This window comes from Desmodus rotundus, chromosome 4 (assembly GCF_022682495.2).
Source record: "Desmodus rotundus isolate HL8 chromosome 4, HLdesRot8A.1, whole genome shotgun sequence".
Taxonomy (NCBI): domain Eukaryota; kingdom Metazoa; phylum Chordata; class Mammalia; order Chiroptera; family Phyllostomidae; genus Desmodus; species Desmodus rotundus.
Genome location: NC_071390.1, coordinates 82,561,877 through 82,582,122, shown reverse-complemented (window position 1 = coordinate 82,582,122; position 20,246 = coordinate 82,561,877). Strand labels below are relative to the sequence as shown.

Genomic DNA, 20,246 nt, shown 5'->3' with positions numbered 1-20,246 from the left:
GCATTCTGGTTCATCCTTCGATCCGTGTGTTTATCCAGCGAGGATGAAATGAGCTGCTTCAGTTCTTTGTAGTAGGAGGCTGTGCCAGGTTCCTAGGGCTGGGGAGGTCACTAAGGCCCTGGCCCTCTATAGATCACAGTCTGGGTCACGTCAACAGGCACACAGCTCTCGTGCAGAGTACAGTGTGTGTGCAGCACGTGAGGTAATGTGATGAAAATGTGTCCGGAGGGCGATGGTGGCCATCCCCCAAGAGTGAACACTCGGAGAGCAGATAGGCAGTACACAGCAGCGCTGAGGGCGGGCAGCCCATGGCTGGCCGGGATTGGCCAGGGTCAGCCAGGAACTGCTTCAGATGCCCCTGTGCAGTGTGTGCATGATGCTAGATGCAGGGCAAAGCTCACCCCAGTAAGATATGACAGAGAAAACCTCACCTGCCCAGATTGGTAGCAACACTGCACTGTTCCCTACAAGTGACATTTATTTTTATTATAGAAAACTTCAAATACATATAAAAGTAGACAGATTAGCATAGTGAACCCCCTATATACTTCACCCAGCTTCAGCAGTTACCAACGTCTATCTGATCAACTCATATCATCTCCCCTGTCACCCAATGGGTTATTTTGAGGCAAACTCCAGCTATTACTTTACCTGTAAATATTTCAGTATTTATGATAGATTGCAAAGTATGGCCAAAAGTCCTTCCATTCTCACATGTATCTTCCTTTGCAATGTAATAAGGTTGGTCTGCCCTTCTGGGGGTTAGGGAAACCCCCCAGAAGAAAATATTTGCATTTGTTCCCAAGTGCAACACCGTGTGTCTTCCAGGTAGAAGCTTCAAGGCGCCTTGCAGTTTCTGGTTTCACTCTCTGGAATGCGGCTGCCCAGAGACCGCTGGGTAACAAGATATGTTGAATATGTACCTTATAACTTATAGTTTTGACAGTGCATCTTTAGGATAGGTACCCAGACAAGCAGTTGCTGGCTGGAAGGGCAAATGCATGTATAATTTTGCTAACTATTGCCAACTCTCTCCAGGAGCATCATTTTGCCTTTTTACCTGCCATAAATGAGAGTACAGAAGGATTATATTCAATATCATTGAAGTAAAATAAATTCTGCTTGGCTGAGAGTATAATAAACATTCTTTGGATAGAAAATGTCAAAGTAAACATAGGTTGTTTTATAAGCAGGGGAATTAGATGGAAAGGTTTGTGATATATTATGGGGAAGAATGACACGTGACCCACAGGCCCGATGATGAAGTGCTGGAGGGCCCTCCGTTACCTCAGCCCTGCAGAGGGTCTCCTTTCTCTGCTTGGTGTGCGGGGGATGCTCTGCCTCCCAGTTTCTCAGCCATCTATGCCATGGGAACAGACTGGGCCCATGCTATGTGTAAGGCAGTCTGGCGTGGGAACTTAAACAGCGAATATTGGAACATTCGCAGACTTTCGGGGCCTGGTATTGAAGCGAATGAGGTCTTACTTTACCTTTGGGTTGTGTTGTGTGGTGTGTTATTTGCCTCAGCTCATCAGGTAGAGCAGCATTCATGGTGTCCATAAACAGTGTGTACGTGTGTAAACACATTGCGTAATTTTTCCAGCAATTTCAAGATAAAATATTTAGTTTGCCTGGAGGATATCTCATTTCCATTTACCTCACTTCCCCTAATTTTATGGATGTGTTCTTTCACTGGTTCCATCACCCAGATAGGGAGAGAAAACAACTTGGGGAGTTAGTGATCGGGGGGGAGATGGAAAGGGTCAATTTGGGGTAGAGACCCATAAAATTGGGGAAAAGTTGGATGGTACTGAATAGACTTCTTGGGTTCTCATCCTCCCTGATCACTTGTTGGCATTTTGCCTTTAGTTGGAAGATCTTGTTTCTTCTCTTTCATGGCATGTACCTCCTGGGTCTCTGCCATGCCTCTGTCTGAGCGCTCCCTATGCCGTGCGCTCTTCTCCCTCTTCCCAGGTCAGAGCAGGGGGCCCTCCCAAAGCTCTGCTCCCCAGTTCCTGGTCTCTCATTATGCATGTTTATGTATTTTCTGTATACTCGTCCATGCTTATGTATTTTAATGTGTAACCAAGTGCTTTTCTCCAACTAAAATAAGTAAAGACTAAAAAATAAGACCTTACATATTTGGAAAAATAAAACCAATGTATTGCAAATTTATGGAGCAATAACTTATTTCAATAGTATAATAAAACTATAGTAATCAAGATAACATTCAGTCATAAAAGGATTGAACTACTGATACATGTTAAAACATGGCTGAACCTTGAAAACTTGCCATGTGAAAGAAGCCAGACACACACATAATTGAACTTATGAAAAAATGTCCAGAATAGGCAATCCTATAAAGACAGAAAGTAGATTGATCATTGGTTGCCAGGGTTTGGGGAAAGAAGGGAATGGGGAGTGACTGCTAATGGGGTGTTTTGGGTTTTTTTTTAAGAATTTATTTACTTTCAGAAAGAGGGAGAGGGAGACAGAGAGGGAGAGAAACATCAGTGTGTGGCTGCCTCTCCCACGCCCCTTACTGGTGACCTGGCCCACCACCCAGGCATGTGCCCTGACTGGGAATCGAACCAGCAACCTCTTGGTTCGCAGGTTGGCATTCAATCCACTGAGCCACGCTAGCCAGGGTCGGGTGCGTTTTTTGTTTGTTTGATTTATTTTTTGATAAAAATATTCTGGAAATAGGTGTTATTTTTGCACAATCTTGTGAATATACTAAAAATGCTTTAAAATGATGGATTTTATGATCTATAAATTGTGTCTCAATAAAAAAGAACTGGTTATGGAAAAAATCCTTATTGCTATCACTAGCAATATGTTTAGGACAAGTATATCCTCCAGTAAATAAGGGTTAATGGACGGATGTCAGAAACTGCTGGAAATCTTTTCGTAGACCACAAATGCAGCCACCGTTTACTGAATAACAAGACAGGAGTAAGCTTCAAGGGAGTTACCCCACGTCATCTCTAAGATGTTGTGTCCGGGAATTGCTTTTGGCGTGGGACTAACGTCTCCGTTTTGAACTCTCCTTCTTACACGTTATTTTAATTTTACTTTCAGCATCAGTATGACGACCTGCTCCACAGTGGCTGCCCTGGGAATGATGCCGCTCTGCCTCTATCTCTACACCTTGTCCTGGAATCTCGAGCAGAATTTCACCATTCCGTATCAGAACATAGGTGTGCATGAGCTTGTGAAATGAAATAGGAACAGGAATGGTGCTACTAAGAATAATGGCTGCTGTTTACTCTGTGCCTCCTTTATGCAGGGGTGTTTATGTTATCTGATTTAATTCTCTAACCCTACAATTCCATTACTAGTTCCATTTCCTGGCTTGTCAGGATCAGAGAGGTTAAATAACTTGGCCACGGTTGTGCAGCTGGTAAGGGCAAACCTAGAATTCTGACTCAGGAATCTGACTGCAAAGTCCAAGCTCTTAACTCCTACAAGAGTTCACTTTTAAAAATAAAGCCAGAAAAACTTTATTATTTAACAATACTATATAACTTGCTATAAAGCAATTAGACTCATTATGACCAGAAGGTTAACTAGACCACAGTGGCTCTAATGAGACTCAGTTCCCGCAGCTCCACCTTTCACATCACCCAAGAGCCCTCACTTCTCTCCTGACCAACAGAAATGATTCCTATCGATTATTGTTTTTATTTTTTATTGTTGTTCAAGTACAGTTGTCTCCATTTCCACCCCACCCATCCCTGATGCCTATTGATTATTAAAGTGTATCTACATGTCACAACTTTTACTCACACCTTTTTCTTTATCTGCTTTCCTGAATATTATTTCTTACTCAGCTCTGCCCTTTTCCTAGAGATCTCTGTGGACTCACTAGACTCAGAAGAAAAACTTGGTGAAATTATCTGCCTGTTCTAGTTCTAGTTTGGCCAGAGATTTTGGAGAACTGGTAGAACCTTTGTTCTTTGATTCTTAAAACTCTGACGTGTCAATCTGGAGTCTCAAGTAAGCACCCGGAGGGCTCGCAGCCCGCGGGCTGTGTTTCCAACCCACGACTCCAGCCGTCTCCTGTTACGGCTGGAGTCCATTCAATTTGTAAAATTTGAGGAAAACCTTCACGACCTCATGCAGCCTTTTCTGGTCAGTAAATTACTTGATATAGTCTGTTTTGAGGACACTCTAAAAGGCCCTCACAAATAATTAAAACCCAAAGCATTAGGAGCAATTCATACAGCTTTGGAGCCAGTATCGCAGGCATTGGGCCCGCCGGGGAAACCGGCGCCGGGACGTCCGCATGTGGATGCCGAGCCCTGCTCCGCTGAACAGGCCGTCAACGCCTTTATTCACAGGCGTTGCATAAAAGGCATTCTTTTCCTGCCTGCTTTTGGGTTACCAGCCACACTTGGAGAATATGAGAAATTGCTTTGGTATGGCCAACAAATGCTGTTTTTAATGTCTGAAACAGGTATTTCTACTTTGTGAAGCTAATGAACCGTTGGCTTCACATAGGGAATAATAGCTGTGGTTGTAGAGGGTGAGCCCATACACAGAAACATCGCAGCTCACAGTGTCCTGTTTTCTGACCTTTCCATTTCCAGTTGTCTCTGGAATTCCACGTGATTGTCAGAGGGATTCTCAGAGAAGTGAGGGACCAAGCACAGCAGCTTTCAGTAGTGCCTTGTACCATTCAAAACTGTTCTCCAGAGATTAAAGAAAAATTGGAGGTGGATACAGGAAAGAGTGCAGCTGGAATTACAGCTTCTATCTAATTGAAGTAGAAATTGTTGAGGACTGGCGGTTAAGGTGAGAGGGGGCACCCTCTGACAGATTTTTCTTCTGTCCAGGAATTTCCCTTCTGTGTCTGACCGTTCCTGTGGCCTTCGGTGTCTATGTGAATCATAGGTGGACAAAACAATCCAAAATCATCCTCAAGGTAAGCAGCCCCACCTGCAGTGAGCACACCCGCAGACTCAGACCTGACAGGCAGATGGGGCAATGACTGGAACAGATGAGCCAGTCGAGTACAGGCCCACACCTAGCAATTTTCCTACATGGCCTACATTTTAGATCCAACTGCCACATTTCCTCTGCTTTTCTAGGCCTTACTGTCACTCCCATGGACCCATAAACCGGGGTTTATGACACCCTGGAAATTGTGGGACTCTTGCTGGGGTGACAGAAAAGCTAAAGCCTGTGTGGGGTGGGAGAGAAACCGGGGTCCATCCATTTTCAAGGCTTCACATCGGTGCTCTCAAGGTGAAAGCTGTTCAGGTGTGCGTGAAATGGCACCCAGTGTTCAGGGAGTAGAGCTGGTTTCATGGAAGAGCAGGGTGAAGGGCTGGCTTATGTCTTATTTTTAAATGGCTTTTAAAAATACCTGGCTGGAGAGAAGACAGTCTCAAAAAGAGTGTTAATCTCCTGGGTTGCTTTCTAATTTTGCGATTATGTATTGTTTTAGAAGATAGAGGATTGTATTATATGCTCCTTTCATGAAGAGTTTAAAAAAATGTTGTAGTTATTTTTACATTTATAAAGAAATAAACATTTGGGGCTGATGGAAGTTCAGCAAATGCATCTGAGTTTGTTTGAGTGTGGGGTTTATGGTTTGGTTCAGTTTCAGCTCTTGCTGCTTGGCTCCACCCGACAGAACATGGCCACTCCACTTCCCTGCACAAACGGGTGCTGCTTTCTGTTTGGGACAAGACTGAACAACTCCCACTGTTCCTCCAAGGAGACAGGAATGTGAGAAAGCTGTGGGGGAGGAGCAGACAGAGCAGTTGGGCAAAGAACGCTGGAGGAAGCCTTCCATGTTGTGCTTCTGGACTACAAATGAGTAACTTCGTTATTTCAGTCAGAGAAAATTTCCAAAGTGGTGGTTTGTAGTCACAATTTTGTTTGTAAAACAAGAGAAGAAGATATGTTCATGGGAACCTCTTACTTTTCAAGTACTCTAGCTTTGATTATTTTCCTTAAAGGGCATCTAACAACAACAAAAAATCATTATTTTTGGTGTTTCCAGATCCTCTGATAGCCTGTTAGACTCAATGGAGAAATCAGATACATTTTCTGAATGTCAGTTTTATTATCTGTAAGGAGCAGGTTTAAAACCCCTTTCCTTTGGCTATTCCATGGGATCTGTGGCAGAGAATATTTAATAATATGCATAAGTATTCTAGAGTACCTTAGAAAAAAGAAAGGATAATTTAATCATTATTTTGGTATATCCTCAATTTCTGTTCTTAATCCTCCTTCAATTTTAGATTGATCCATTTTCTAAAGATATTGCTTTTGGTGAATTTTAAACTTTTAAATCCATTTTTGGGTAGAAAGATGCAGAGGGATTTTTATAATCAGAAGTCTTCTTTGTGTGTTCCAGCATCTTCCTGTGAGGCGGGAACCCAGTCTGTCCCTGTATCTGGGCAGCAGAAATTACCCCCAGAACACATCTGTGGTACATTGAGTTGTTTTTGTTTTGTTTTGGTTACCCGGACTACTTTCTTCTGCTCCCAGAATCATTTCAAATCAAAGTTGATGCTATAACTAGATGCATAATTTTCTGTCTACATGGCATGAATAGGAGCTTGCCAAGTTCCTGATTCTCCCCAAACATTCTAGGTGTTGCCTCTTTCTCATCTGATCTAAAACTCAAACCACTGGAATTTTTTTTGTTGATTTTTTGTTTCTGCTAAGCAATAGAAGAAAGAGATAGTATTCCCTTGGGTGAGGACAGGGGTAATTGTCGGTACCTCTCATATTCATTAATTAGCTCAGATTGTCCAATGAAGAATGGGTAAGTTTCATTTGGAGGTGAGAAGGGCAGGGACCAAAGTAGTGAGAAGCCATTGGAGGTTGAAGGGCTGGTGGGAAGTGAGGGGGATAGTCAGGTGGGGCAGATCTCAGATAAGAGTTTCCAGCGAGGTGTCTAACAGGTGTATGTAAGGGTGTTGGATGCTTGTCAGATTTCACTTATTTTACAAATATCCTATCCAAGAAAAATGCTACCTAATCCTCCTGGCCAAATCCTCTGCTTGAAGAGAAAAGATACCAGTCGTAAAATGAGAAGACCTAGATTTGTGTTGACCTTTACCGGTTTCTAGCTTGGCCAAGTCACTCGATCGTGTTTGACCTCAGGTTTATTTTCTGTGAAATGAGATTGGATCCAGTGGTCTCTAAGTCCTCTCTTTGTTCTAAAACTTCTAGATTCCAAGATTTTAGAGCGGTGATGGACTTTGCATCACAGAACATAAAGACCATGATGTTTATCTGTACTTATTTTATTGGTTTGCTTTAGATTGGGGCCATTGTTGGCGGGGTCCTCCTTTTGGCGGTCACAGTTGCTGGTTTGGTGCTGGCGAAAGAATCTTGGAATCCAGACACTACCCTGCTGACCATCAGTTTCATCTTTCCTTCGATTGGCCATGTTGCGGGCTTTCTTCTGGCACTTCTTACCCACCACTCTTGGCCGAGGTACAGTTAAATCATCCACAGCCTTTGTTGAGAAGGATAAATTAAACACATGGCCACTGGCAGCTTTGCTACCTGGCTTTGTCAGGAAACACTAAGAGTTTTGGCTTACCAGGCGGATGGAACAGGACAGCCCATCGTAAAGGGGGTGAAAAGATCATAGTCATTCTTTATGTAAATGAAGCAAAGACCAAACTGATGGAAGTTGGAATCTGTGAAAGTAGGATTGGGGTGTTAATACCACTTGTAATCTGGACACATTTCTCTTTGTATTTTAGTAAATAGGAGAGGTGAGGTGGTTTCACTAAATACAGGGACCATTCTATGACATGAGCTAGTTTGAGAGATTAAACATATATGCATTGTTTGTGCTGATTTCTCAAAAAGTGCTACTTATAGGACAAGAAGAGAAAGGGCAAACTTGAGAAATAAAATAGAAATTTACCATAAATATTATCATTACCAGTTGGGGAATAGAATTTATAAGTGCTATGAAGTATTAAGAATGATAATATTCCATGTTATTGGAATAGATGAGGTGAGCATTAGTTTACACTGTGGGGGGTAATGAATTGGCGTACACTCTCTAAAAGACAAGTCTTGTCAATAACCACAGAAATATTTATAGTTAACTCAGTGGTTTTCCTTCTAGAGCTCTGTCCTGAAGCTGTCAGACAGACCAAGGTTGATGTGCAGGGATGTTAATTGCACTGTTATTTATAAATGTGAAAATAGAAATAATTTAAATATTTCATAATACAGAGATATTTAATTCTTGATGTGCCTATGAGATGGAATATGATGAATCAATTTTAATGCTTTTGGAAAATACTTAAGAGATAAATTTGAGTTACAAAAGAATGGAAAACAGTACGCATTCTGAGTGCCATCTTGTAGAAGGAAGGAAAAGAATTTTATGCATGGAAAAATTCTGGAAGAAATATGCCAATAGTGTTTGAGTAGTGGGATTAAGACTAATTTTAGTTGCTTAATATCTTTTGGTATATTTTTGATGTTTTTCATTATATTTTACTTTTAACACAGAAAAAGAATTATTGAAGAAAAGTAAACTATGAGGTTGAATTCCAAAGGTATAGGGTTTGGGAATTTTTTAAATTAGCTTTATGCTGTGTCCAGTTCACTTGGGAACACTTAGATCATACCAAGGACTGGGTGGGGCTCCACCAAGAGTATCTCATTTACTTACTATGCCTGAGAGATAGATATTATCAGTGCCCTCATTTTGCAGATGAGCAACCCTTTCAGAGAAGTTAGGTAACTTGACCAAGTGCCTTAAACCAGAATGTGGTAGAGTTAGTATTTGGACCTGGGTTTGTTTCCAACTTTAGGAATACGACTGTTGAGTGGTTGAAATATAATTAGATTTGGAGAGAAAGTATTCCTATAGAGAAGTGTAGTCAACAGTCTTGCTTTTTACACACCTGGTGGCCTAGGAAGGATCAGTACTGAGATACGCATTTGCCCGTGAGTGGTCTAGGTGTGAGGTCCAGCCTAGCAGCTTAATCACATCATGTTATTGAATGGGTCTGAAAGAAGTCAGGGTAGTCTGAAGAAAGCATCGGAAGCAATAGTGTAACTAGGCACAAAATAAGAGTCACAGAACTTGTCCTACACCAGTGACGACATTTTCATTCCCACATCACACACCCACATTCCAATCCAGCTTGAATAGAGATGCTGGTTTACCTTCTGAAGCACCTCTCTCCTCTTCACTTCCATCTATGAAAAACCTGAAGCCTCCATTTGTGAACAGGAGACAGTTGAAACTGCTTCACCCAGCCCCCAAGGTCCTGCCTATTTCCTTTCCTCCTGCCTTTTCTTTTTCAAGTGAGGTTTATTTTATTTTTTGTAATTAGGAAATTAATAAAATGTAGGAAAGTGGAAAAAACTTACTAGACCTTTCACCAAAGAAGCCATTTTAGACATTTGTTTTTTTATCAAAGGTTTACTTTCAAGTGTTATTTAGCCTATACTGTTTCATACCTCTAACTCGACTTTCCCTTCTCATCTCCTCCAAGCCTCTAGCCCACACAGGCTGGCTTCAGCCCGTGCAATGCCTCCGAATAGGCCAAGCTCATACCTGTTCCCGGACCTTTAATTTCAATCTTTGTCCCATATTAAATGCCTCTTCCCCTCTTTCCATCCTTGAATCCCGCTCTTCCTCTGTGAAACCTTCTCTAACCATTGACACCCCTTTTCTAAATTTCTACAGCATCTGCTGGTGTTACTGAGCCTTTCCCGTGTGTGTATCTTGACTTTTCAAGCAGACTCCCAGGGCAGTGTTCATAGGGCCCTCCTCCCAAGTGCCTCTCAGGAGCCTGCCCACAGCATACACACTCAGCAAATAAATAATCCTTGAATGAGTAATCACCGTTAGTGGCCTAAGCTCATAGCTGACATTGCTATTTGTAAGAGAACATTTAAGAATAGTCCTTATTGCTAGGGTGTAACTTTTGAAAAAAAAATTTATTGTAGGTGCAGGACAATTTCCTTAGAAACTGGAGCTCAGAATATTCAGATGTGCATCACCATGCTCCAGTTGTCTTTCACTGCTGAGCAGATGGTCCAGATGATCAGCTTCCCCTTGGCCTATGGACTCTTCCAGATGGTGGATGGAATTCTCATTGTTGCAGGTGGGTAGAGCCCCCATTGGACGGATACACTTGATTGAAAATTGTTGACCCAACTTACCAACTTCTTTTTCAATCCCAACACGCATATGCTGCCCTTGTGATACATTTTTAGCCTGACATTTTTGGGAAAAAATCAACTGCATGAACAAGATCCTTTGCCACAAAGTGGAAGTTGCACAGAAAAATGTTAAAAAACTAGGGGAATGTAAGCTTACGATTATAAATGAGTACGCTTCACAGAAGACAGTGCGCTCTCAGCACTTCGGCTTCAGGACTTGCTCAGTGTCCATGAGCCACTGTTTATCTCAAAACTGACATTTACTGTGTTTCAGCAAGAGCCAAATGTCAAGTTATTTCACGGTGTTTTTGTGACTAAGAGTTGTGCTGAATGGTTGTGACATATCTTTCAACTACGAAGTATAATACATACACAAATATTGAAATTAATTGTATATATGAACACATATGTGTATGTGTATATATACAGGGTGAGGCAAAAGTAGGTTTATAGTTGTTCATATGGAAAATAATACCATGATAAAGAAATAATAATACAAGAATAAACTCTGTGTTTTGTGTACTCACAACTGTAAACCTATTGTACTTTTGCCCCACCTGTATGCTTATCTATCCATATAGCCAAATACACATCATTTTGGAGTCAATCACTGTGTAGATTCACAGGAGGTAAATTAAAAAATATATATATAGTGGGGATTGACTGTGGGAGTGGGGGGTGGGCTGGGGAAAGGAGGACAGAAGGGAAAAAATGGGACAGCTCTAACAGAATAACAATAAAAAATTAAAAAGAAAATCACAGAATAGGTGTAAGAAAGAAATTCCCATTGATGAGACATGTAAAAACATACATACATAGACGGTAGATATGAACAGACACATACGCATTTTAATTTTGGGCCATGGTCATTTTTATTGCCAGGGAGCAGGCTCTGAGTAAGTGTCAGTGATTGCTGATATAACTGATTATACACGGATTACTGATACAATAATCAGTGTCAGGAACACTTGCGGTTTAACTTTCCCACTAGACGAGAGACCGTGAGGGAAGGAACGTTCATTCCCAGCTGTGCTCCAGAAGCCGGAGGAGCGCCGGGCTCACTGGCAGCACTCACAGGAGGTGACTGAATGAATGCATGGATGAGTGGGCAAGCTGTCAGCCACCTGATGACCATCTCATTCACAAAAGGTCCATTCCAGATAGACACCGCCATTTTGATACACTGAATTATTTTGTTTCATGGTTTCCTCATTTTCCTTGCCCCCTCCTTTTTTTCCTGTGTGTTTATGCATATGTGACCCAAAGCAAACATACTCCTGAAGTATCGACCAGGGCACAAGGTCACTAAATTATTGTCCTTACTAAAGTGATTTTTTAATACTTGCATGTTTTAACATCTAGTATATAAGATGTACAAGAGGAGATTGAAGAATAAACACAGGAAGAGGAACCCAGGTGGTGCAGAAGGCTGCCATAACAAGCAATCCACCTCTCCCAAAGAGACCAATGCTTTCTTGGAGGTGAATGAAGAAGTCGTGGTAACTCCTGGGTCACCAGAGCCTATGGATTCCCACGTGACTCTCGAACCAACAGGCCACATCTCTTCATGCGCATAGTAGGGGCTTGCTGCCTGACTGGACGCTGACTTCCTCCCCAACCAGTAAAGAGAGCGCAGAGCTGATGCATGGGTCTCATGGCAGGGCCTGTGGGGATATTTATATTTTTGCGTGGCTTGTAATCATCAGGATACACTTTTGAGAAGGTACTCTGCCTATTTCAGGGAGCCCTTCTGGGGTCTACACAACATATTTACCAGTTGCTGTGTTCTTGTCTTCCTGTGCAGTGAAGAGTAATACCTGTTGTTGGTGACGTCGTCCTCAGGTGGACTTCAATCTCACAAGGGTGGGGACTCTGCACAGAGCGGACGGCATCTGGTACTTCAGGGCAAGGACAGAGTCTGAGCCCACTTGACTTTGGGAAGGGCCTTTGGAACATTGGCGAGGAAGCCTACAGCCCTTATTAAAAATGGCGCCTTTTCCAAAATGATTCAAGTCTTTTGAATCACAGATGTAATACACATTTAGAGGCAATTTAATGAACACTGAGGTTAAAAGGGAGTGAATGTCCCACATTTTCACTCCCCAGTGATAGGCACATGCATAGCCTTCTGATTTTTGTTTATACATTATATCACTTTTAAAATATTGGGATCATCCCACTTACACTGTTTTGTAAGTCACTTAGCGACACTTTACATGTCAGTCTGTGTTGACCTACCTCGTTCTTTAGAACAGCAGCTTTGAGGAAGGATTTCACTGCATGGAAGGACTCATTTGTTTAACTATTCCTTACTCATGGACATTTAGTTAGCTTTCAACTTATTGGCATTGAAGTGCTGCTATAAACACCCTGCCCTTCTGCAAGTATTCCTGTAGGTCACGTCCTGCAATGTGGGCTGCCAGGCTGATTGCACATAAAACGCTGGGCGACTGCTCCAGGCCAGGCCGTGTGCCTGCCAATGCCTGGGAGGAACTGGGTTCCCGCAGTCGCACCATCTGAAGGATGATCGATTTTGATTTGTGAAAATATCTCATGTAAAATTGCATTTTAAAATTATAATAAGTATTTTTTATGATCACTTGCCTATTTGTGTCCCTTGCCTACTTTTCTGTTATATTTTTCCTTTTTGATTGATAAATTTTAACACATATGGATGGTGACCCTTTGTCCAGCTTGTCAACATTCTACCTACTCTTTTATCTCTTGTTATTCTATAATGTCTATTGCTGTACAAGAATTTTATATTTTGTACATACTAAGCCATAGTAGTCTTTACATAACTGTGTTTATCCTTGATATCTGTCTAGTGTTAGAATATTTATATTTTTAAGTGGATGGTGAATTGTGAAAGGACTCCATTTGCGAATGTATTTGGCCCCTTTTCAGGGACTTCTTTCTGAAGGTGCACACAGGGTGTGTACTAGCTGCTGTGTGCACGGCCTGGCATTGTAGGACCATCCTCCTTCTCTATTCTTATATTAAAAATATTTCCCATATAATTTCTCTTATTTTTATGGACTAACATGTACATATTTTATTCCATCTTGAACTTATTTTTCTGTATGGTGTGTTAAGAATTTGATTGTCCCAACACCACATATTGAATCATTCATCTTTTCTTTACTGGTTTGAAATGCCACATTTATCACCTAACTTCCTGTACAATATGGTTTTCTCGTACTCCATTTGGTTCCACTTTCTTCTATTCTTTTATCCAACAAGTATTTGTTAGTAGTTAAGCCATGATTCAGGATCCCAGGGTGGGATGTGCTCAGGTCCCCCTGCACCCTCCTGGGAGAAGGATGGAGGACAGAGAGGTGGGGTGCAAGACAGTGCAGATCTTCCCCAGGAATGTGCCATCTGCTGGGCGGTCATCCCAGGCCACACCCAGGACATGGGGCAAAGGGACTTGTACACACGCCAGTACTGCTTGTACATGGAGACATCACCCCCATTAGCAGTCATTGCCTTCTCACGGCGGGGGAGTCCAGGCAATTCTGCCGACAGTTCCTGGTCTGGTTCTGGCTGGGGGAGCAGCTGTCAAAAGGGTCAGTCTCGTAGTTCTTGATTTTGGTCTGGATGTCTTCTGCCCTGTCGCTGACTCCTAAAGACGCCCCTGAAGCTGCGTGCGGCTCAGTGTCTTCTGTCTACTCTTATTTGTAAGTTTTGAAATGTGTGAGAAAGTGTATCATCTAAGGTAAATCTTTACCGTTTTATTTTGTGAATATTCCAAAGAACGTGTGGGTTAATGTAATGACAACGATTATTATGGTATTGTCACAACAATTAAGCCCACCTTTATGGTAGTACAGAAAGAGCCCCATTAGGTGTTGCAAGTGTATTTACAAGGAAAAGAACTACTTGACGTGGCTGTTCACTGTCAAGTGCTGCTTGACCACCTGGGGAGCCCCGTGTGCCCCTCTGAGAAGCGCGGACACACTGGGAAGCTGGTCTGCACTGTGTGCAGGCGCCCGGCACAAACAGCAATGATGAAGCAGAAAGTGTTTCTGACCTAACTGGTTACAGTCCAGTGGGGAACAGATCGCAACAGTGAACAGAGTAGGGTTGTGTACTGACATCCCCAGGCCTAAAATGAACATTACCATAAATTTTAAAGATTATACAAAAAAATTTTTTTCAAAATTGTTTCTCTATGGAGGAATCTAAATAAAATGGTAATATCCAGCACTCCATTCTGAAAGGATTGGCTATGGACAACATGGTCAGCATTTACTGTAGTCAGGACAATCTGGGGACAGGTCTACCAAAAACCACCTTTTTAAGACAGAAACAATGTAAGGGTATGAAAGCAGTCACATCAGAGGACTGTCATCTCCAGAGATGGTTGGCAAATGTGTTACTGAGAAGACCCAGAAACTGTCCAGTAGTCCAGGAGGCCATGCATTAGCTTTAGGATGAAGAATGCAACTACAAAAAGCTCTACCTGAATAAATTGTATTCTAACTGATCTAAATAATTATGAGTTCATAAGAGCCAGGGCCTATATGAGGCTCAGAAGAAGTGGGGCCAAGAGAGATAAAGGTAAGCGGAATGAGTCCAGCTCCACGTCTGGAAGAGAGCCAGATGGGTGGGTGGGGCAGCGTGCCATAGAGGAAAGAACAGGGGCTCTGCCAGGGCCACTTGCTGTCTCCACCTAAAGGGCTGGGATGCCTCTGGAGTGTAGGCTGAAGTCCGACCCGGGATTGAATCCCAGCTCTGTTATTTGGGCAACTTTGGGCAAATGACAGTCCACTGGACTTCATTTTCCTCTCTGGTAAAAAAGAGACATTCAATCCTAAACACCCTGAAATGTATTAGGTAATGTGAAAATGCCTGTTATGACACGTGGGAAGTGAGCAGTTAGTGTTCCGTCCCCTTCTTTTCCTTGTGTAGTCACAATTAGTCCTAGTATAGAAAGGGTAATTTAGCCTAACCCAGTTTAATGAATCACGTCTTAGCCTCTGAACTAGTTCTAACCAGCCTCTGTGTGTATGTACTTTCCTCCCCGGGAAGAGCCCCACCTCACTGTCCAGGTTTAGTCATCCTGCTTGAGAGCTTAACTAAAAAACCGGCCACATGATTTATCAGCGAGTGTATTGAGTTTGCTCAGCCTGACCTTTAGAATATAATTTTGAGTGAAGGGATAAAATTATGTTTCTAAACTTGCAAAGCTGAAGATTACTTTCAAATATTTCCTATCTATGAATCTCTTTTCAACAGTTACAAGTTCAGATAGTTCTGGGATCAGGAAGATTTTAAATATTGACATAGTGTTAGCTACTTAAGAAATGGTGGGAACTGGCAGAACTGGAAAGGCACACACTGCTTGCTGATCCCCAATGTCTGTTTCTTTTGTCTTCATGAACAAAACCAAGATTTTGCTCAGGACAGCAATATGGCTAGCTAAAAATAAGGTTTTTGAAGCTAGAGATGGCCATGTGACATAGTTCTTGCTAGTAAGAAGTGGAAGTCTACATGTGATTTCTAGAGCATTTTGTTTCCATGCCCTGACTAGGCACTAACCCTTTCTCATGCCATTTCTTCCTCTTTCCTGTCTGGAATGTGGATGGAGTAGCTGGAGCGGCTGCAGCAGCCCTTTCCGGACCATGGAGCAAAGGCCAGGATACTTATGCCTCTGTTGACATTCTTGAACTGTAGAATCAATCACAGAAACCGCCTGCTTCTAAACTTTTTTTTTTTGGCAAGAAATTTCTAATTTGTTTAAGCCCATGTGGTTGGTTTTTAGTTCCTTGCAATCAAATAATCAAATGCAGTTCCAAATTTATGTTAATGTTTAAATTAGCTTAAAAATACTATGTTGGTGAATGTATAATGCCGTATTTTTCTCCACCATGATCAAGTATCTTGAATATTTCTGAATTATATGAAATAGGAATACATTCTCCTACTGTCAAGGTATCAATGACCAGAGGATAGCTTTCTAAAAAAATTTCTTGGGAGACTTCCGGCCAAGATGGAGGCATAGGTAGACACACTGTACCTCCTCGCACAACCAAAAGAAGGACAACAACCATTTAAAACCAAAAAACAACCAGAACTGACAGAAAATTGAACTATATGGAAGTCCAACAACCAAGGAGATAAAGAAGAAACATTCAGACCTGTAGGAGGGGCGGAGACGGGGCGGCCGGGAGGAGAGGACTCACAGCAAGGCTGCGGCTGGCGGATCCAGGGAGGTGGCAGATTGTGGAATGGGGCAGGCCAGGCTGAAGCTGGCTGGTGAGGCAGCAGCTGGTGGACTGGGTGAGACAGAGCAACTCAGGGCTCCAGTGTGGGGAAATAAAGCCTCACACCTCTGATTGAAAACACTCATGGGGGTTGAGGCGGCAGCAGGAAAAACTCCCAGCCTCACAGGAGAGTTTGTTGGAGAGACCCACAGGGGCCTAGAACATACACAAACCCACCCACTCAGGAAGCAGCACCAGAGGGTGCTGCTTCCCAATTTGAATGTGGGTAGCAGAGGGAGTGACTGAAAACAGGCAGAGAGTGGAGCAAGAACCATTGCTCCCTCTCGGACCTATTCCCCACATACAGCGTCACACTGCAGCCATGAGCGTTACCCCGCCCTGGTGAACACCTAAGGCTCCGCCCCTTTATGTAACAGGCATGGCAAGACAAAAAAAAGAATGGCCCAAATGAAAGAACAGATCAAAGCTCCAGAAAAAATACAACTAAACAATGAAGAGATAGCCAACCTATCAGATTCACAGTTCAAAACACTGGTAATCAAGGAACTACTTTAAAGGACACATGGACCAAATCAAGGGGGAGGGTGGAGGTGGGGGAGGGAGGGGGGTTCAGCTGGGGTGGGGTGGAGGGATGGGGAGAAAAGGCACACAACTGTAATTGAATAATAAAATTTTTTACAAAAAAGAACAATGTAACAATAGCCAGTGGTGAGTGGAGAGGGGATAGTGTGGAGAGGGGTCTCTATGAGCTATTATAAAGGACACAAGAACAAAATCATGGGGGAACATAGAGGTAGGGGAGGGAGGTGGGACGGGCTGGGGTGGGGTGGAGGGATGGGGAGAAAATGCAGATAATTGTAACTGAACAAATAAAACAAAACAAAACACTGGTAATCAGGAAGCTCACAGAATTGGTTGAATTTGGTCACAAATTAGATGAAAAAACGAAGGCTATGCTAAGAGAAACAAAGGAAAATGTGCAGGGAACCAATAGTGATGGAAGGAAACCGGGACTCAAATCAACAATTTGGACCAGAAAGAAGAAAGAAATATCCAACCAGAAAAGAATGAAGCAACAAGAATTCAGAAAAATGAGGAGAGGCTTAGGAACCTCCAGGACATCTTTAAATGTTCCAACATCCAAATTATAGGGGTACCAGAAGGAGAAGAGGAAGAGCAACAAATTTAAAACTGATTTGAGCAAATAATAAAGAACTTCCCTAATCTGGGAAAGGAAACAGACTTCCAGGAAGTCCAGGAAGCTCAGAGAGTCCCAAAGAAGCTAGACCCAAAGAGGAACACGCCAAGGCACATCATGATTACATTACCTAAGATTAAGCAGAAGGAGAGAATCTTAGAAGCAGCAAGAGAAAAGGACACAGTTACCTACAAAGGACTTCCCATAAGACTGTCAGCTGATTTCTCCAAAGAGACCTTACAGGCAAGAAGGGGCTGGCAAGAAGTATTCCAAGTCATGAAAGGCAAGGACCTACATCCAAGATTACTGTATCCAGCAAAGCTATCATTTAGAATGGAAGGGCAGATAAAGTGCTTCTCAGATAAGGTCAAGTTAAAGGAGTTCATCATCACCAAGCCCTTATTACATGAAATGTTAAAGGGACTTATCTAAGAAAAAGAAGATAAAAAATATGAACAGTAAAAATGACAGCAAACTCACAGTTATTAACAACCACACCTAAAACAAAAACAAAAGCAAACTAAGCAAACAACTAGAACAGGAACAGAACCACAGAAATGGAGATCACATGAAGGGTTATCAACAGGGGAGTGGGAGGGGGAGAGAGGGGGGAAAGGTACAGAGAATAAGTAGCATAAATGGCAGGTAGAAAATAGACAGGGGGAGGGTAAGATTAGTGTAGGAAATGTGGAAGCCAAAGCATTTATATGTATGACCCATGGACATGAACTACAGGGGGGGAATGTGGGAGGGAGGGGGTGGGCAGGATGGAGTGGAGCAAAGGGGGTGGGGAAATGGGACAACTGTAATAGCATAATCAATAAAATATATTAAAAAAATTTCTTGTATTCATCACATTTGATTTAGATAGTCTTTTTAAAATCGAGAGATCTGGCAGAGTATCATGAACCACAGGTGTGAGCACCTGCTTTTTTCCCTCTACATCCATTTCTCTCCTTTCTATCATGATAATTCAGAGAGCCTTCTGCTGATGACATCTACCAAGGTTTTGACGTGGAGATGAAATGCAATGCTCAGGGCTGTACTAAGATACCATTCTTTTAGAATATACCGCTCTAGTCCAGTTTTGTAAGTAATTCCATCACAATGTGTGTTTCCCCTTCCATAGCAGAGTGGCCTGTCACAGGAAACACCTGGACACCCGACTCATTTCCCAGTTTCCTTGTACGGGGCACTGTTTGACCAGTTCTTGCTGCTGGAATGAGTGGCAGTTATGCGCTTTGCTTCCAGGCCTGCCCGACTCTTGCAACCCTCCCACAGGTGGCCCTGCACGCTTCCCCCTTTCTGGCTCCGGGAAAGGAGATGATTGCCAGTACAACCTTGGAAGCTATGTGTTGATTACAGAACCTCCTTCAGGCTGGGTTCCTGAAAATTGGGAGGAGAGCTGCCCCGCTGAGCTCTCCTCCTGCCCAGAACTGTGTCGAGAAATGATTATGTTTGAGCCATTATATATTTGGGGGTATATTTTATAGTCCTTAGTCATCCATTGTGGGTTCAGAGCCCAGTTGTATTTATTCGTTCAATTTATCGGGATGTCTCCACGTGCCGTCCCGGCTCTGTGGCTCTGCCGTGCTTTAGAACCAGCGTGGCCCTAGCAAATGGCTCATCACATTCTGATAGTGGAGCCAGGTCCCCGAGGAGGATGGTAATGTTCACTATGAAGTTCCCAGGGCCTATAAACTGAAACCTGCATTTTCCTCCCCCAGTTTCCATTTCCTAGCCACATTCTCTGCAGAAGAGGGATCTTTCTTCAGCTTCCCCCTCTCCCATCTCTGTTGACTTCGGATGGTGGATAATCACCTCCAGCTGTACTGGCTCCAAGGGCCCTGCTGGCCTAGTTTCCTGTCGTAGACAGGAAATCAAGGCCTCATGATTCCAACTCACACAAGACAGGAGTTTCCCAACATCTTTTAAAGCAACAGAAACTTAAAAAAAAATGAAATCCTCAGCTACGACCCAAGTTACAAAAACTGTTCTTAATAAAATGTATATGGTGGTGGTGGTGGTGCTTCTTTTGCCAGATTTGAAGCCACTTCTGGGGTAGGGTTCAAACCGGCTACTTGGCGAGGGGTAAACACACCACCGCGGGGCTGTGCGCAGACTGACATTGGCTCCTGCCCTCGTGTAGCTCAGACACAAAGGAACAGGTCCTAGAAAATCCCTGCACTTGGGCGTGATCAGAAATTCAAGTCAACTAACTCAGAGCTGGTCAATGCTATGAGGGTGCACCAAGCAGTTTGCTGGCTCTTGGACAGGCGCCCACCACTCCTGCCAAGGTGAGGCACGCTGTCGAGAATGGATTTAAGACAAGTTCAGTAAGGAGAAACAGAAGCAGGCCCTTGAGGCTGATCTCTTTCCCTCCAGGAAAAACCAAATATAAATCTCCCAGGCAGAGTGATACTGTTCTCTTTCGTTACTCCTTGCCCTCCGAGCTATTCTGGGCTTCACCACAGCTAGAACTTTTAACTTATTCTGACTTAGGCGCAGGAAGCTGGCACCACTCCCAGCAAGGCAGCGGGAGACTGAATTTCTTAGCTACTGTCAGTTGGTGCCTGCCCCGCACGCCTGACCTTGATCAGGGTCTGCCCAGGTTCCTGATGACACCAGGCCCCTGAGGCTGGCACCAT

At 43.0% G+C, this 20,246-nt stretch overlaps 1 protein-coding gene and 1 pseudogene across 1 annotated transcript in view; one reads left to right on the top strand and one right to left on the bottom strand.

Moving 5' to 3' along the window:
* SLC10A6 (solute carrier family 10 member 6) overlaps nt 1–13,362 on the top strand; it is a 24,652-nt gene extending 11,290 nt beyond the window's left edge. Inside the window, exons 2-6 of the mRNA XM_024574858.3 lie at nt 3,082–3,200; nt 4,839–4,927; nt 7,286–7,461; nt 9,955–10,112; nt 11,533–13,362. Coding sequence (XP_024430626.2) covers nt 3,082–3,200; nt 4,839–4,927; nt 7,286–7,461; nt 9,955–10,112; nt 11,533–11,747 — 757 coding nt within the window. The 3' untranslated portion in view covers nt 11,748–13,362. The remainder of the gene's footprint in view (nt 1–3,081; nt 3,201–4,838; nt 4,928–7,285; nt 7,462–9,954; nt 10,113–11,532) is intronic.
* LOC112317720 (cytochrome c oxidase subunit 6B1 pseudogene) lies at nt 13,362–20,246 on the bottom strand (annotated as a pseudogene).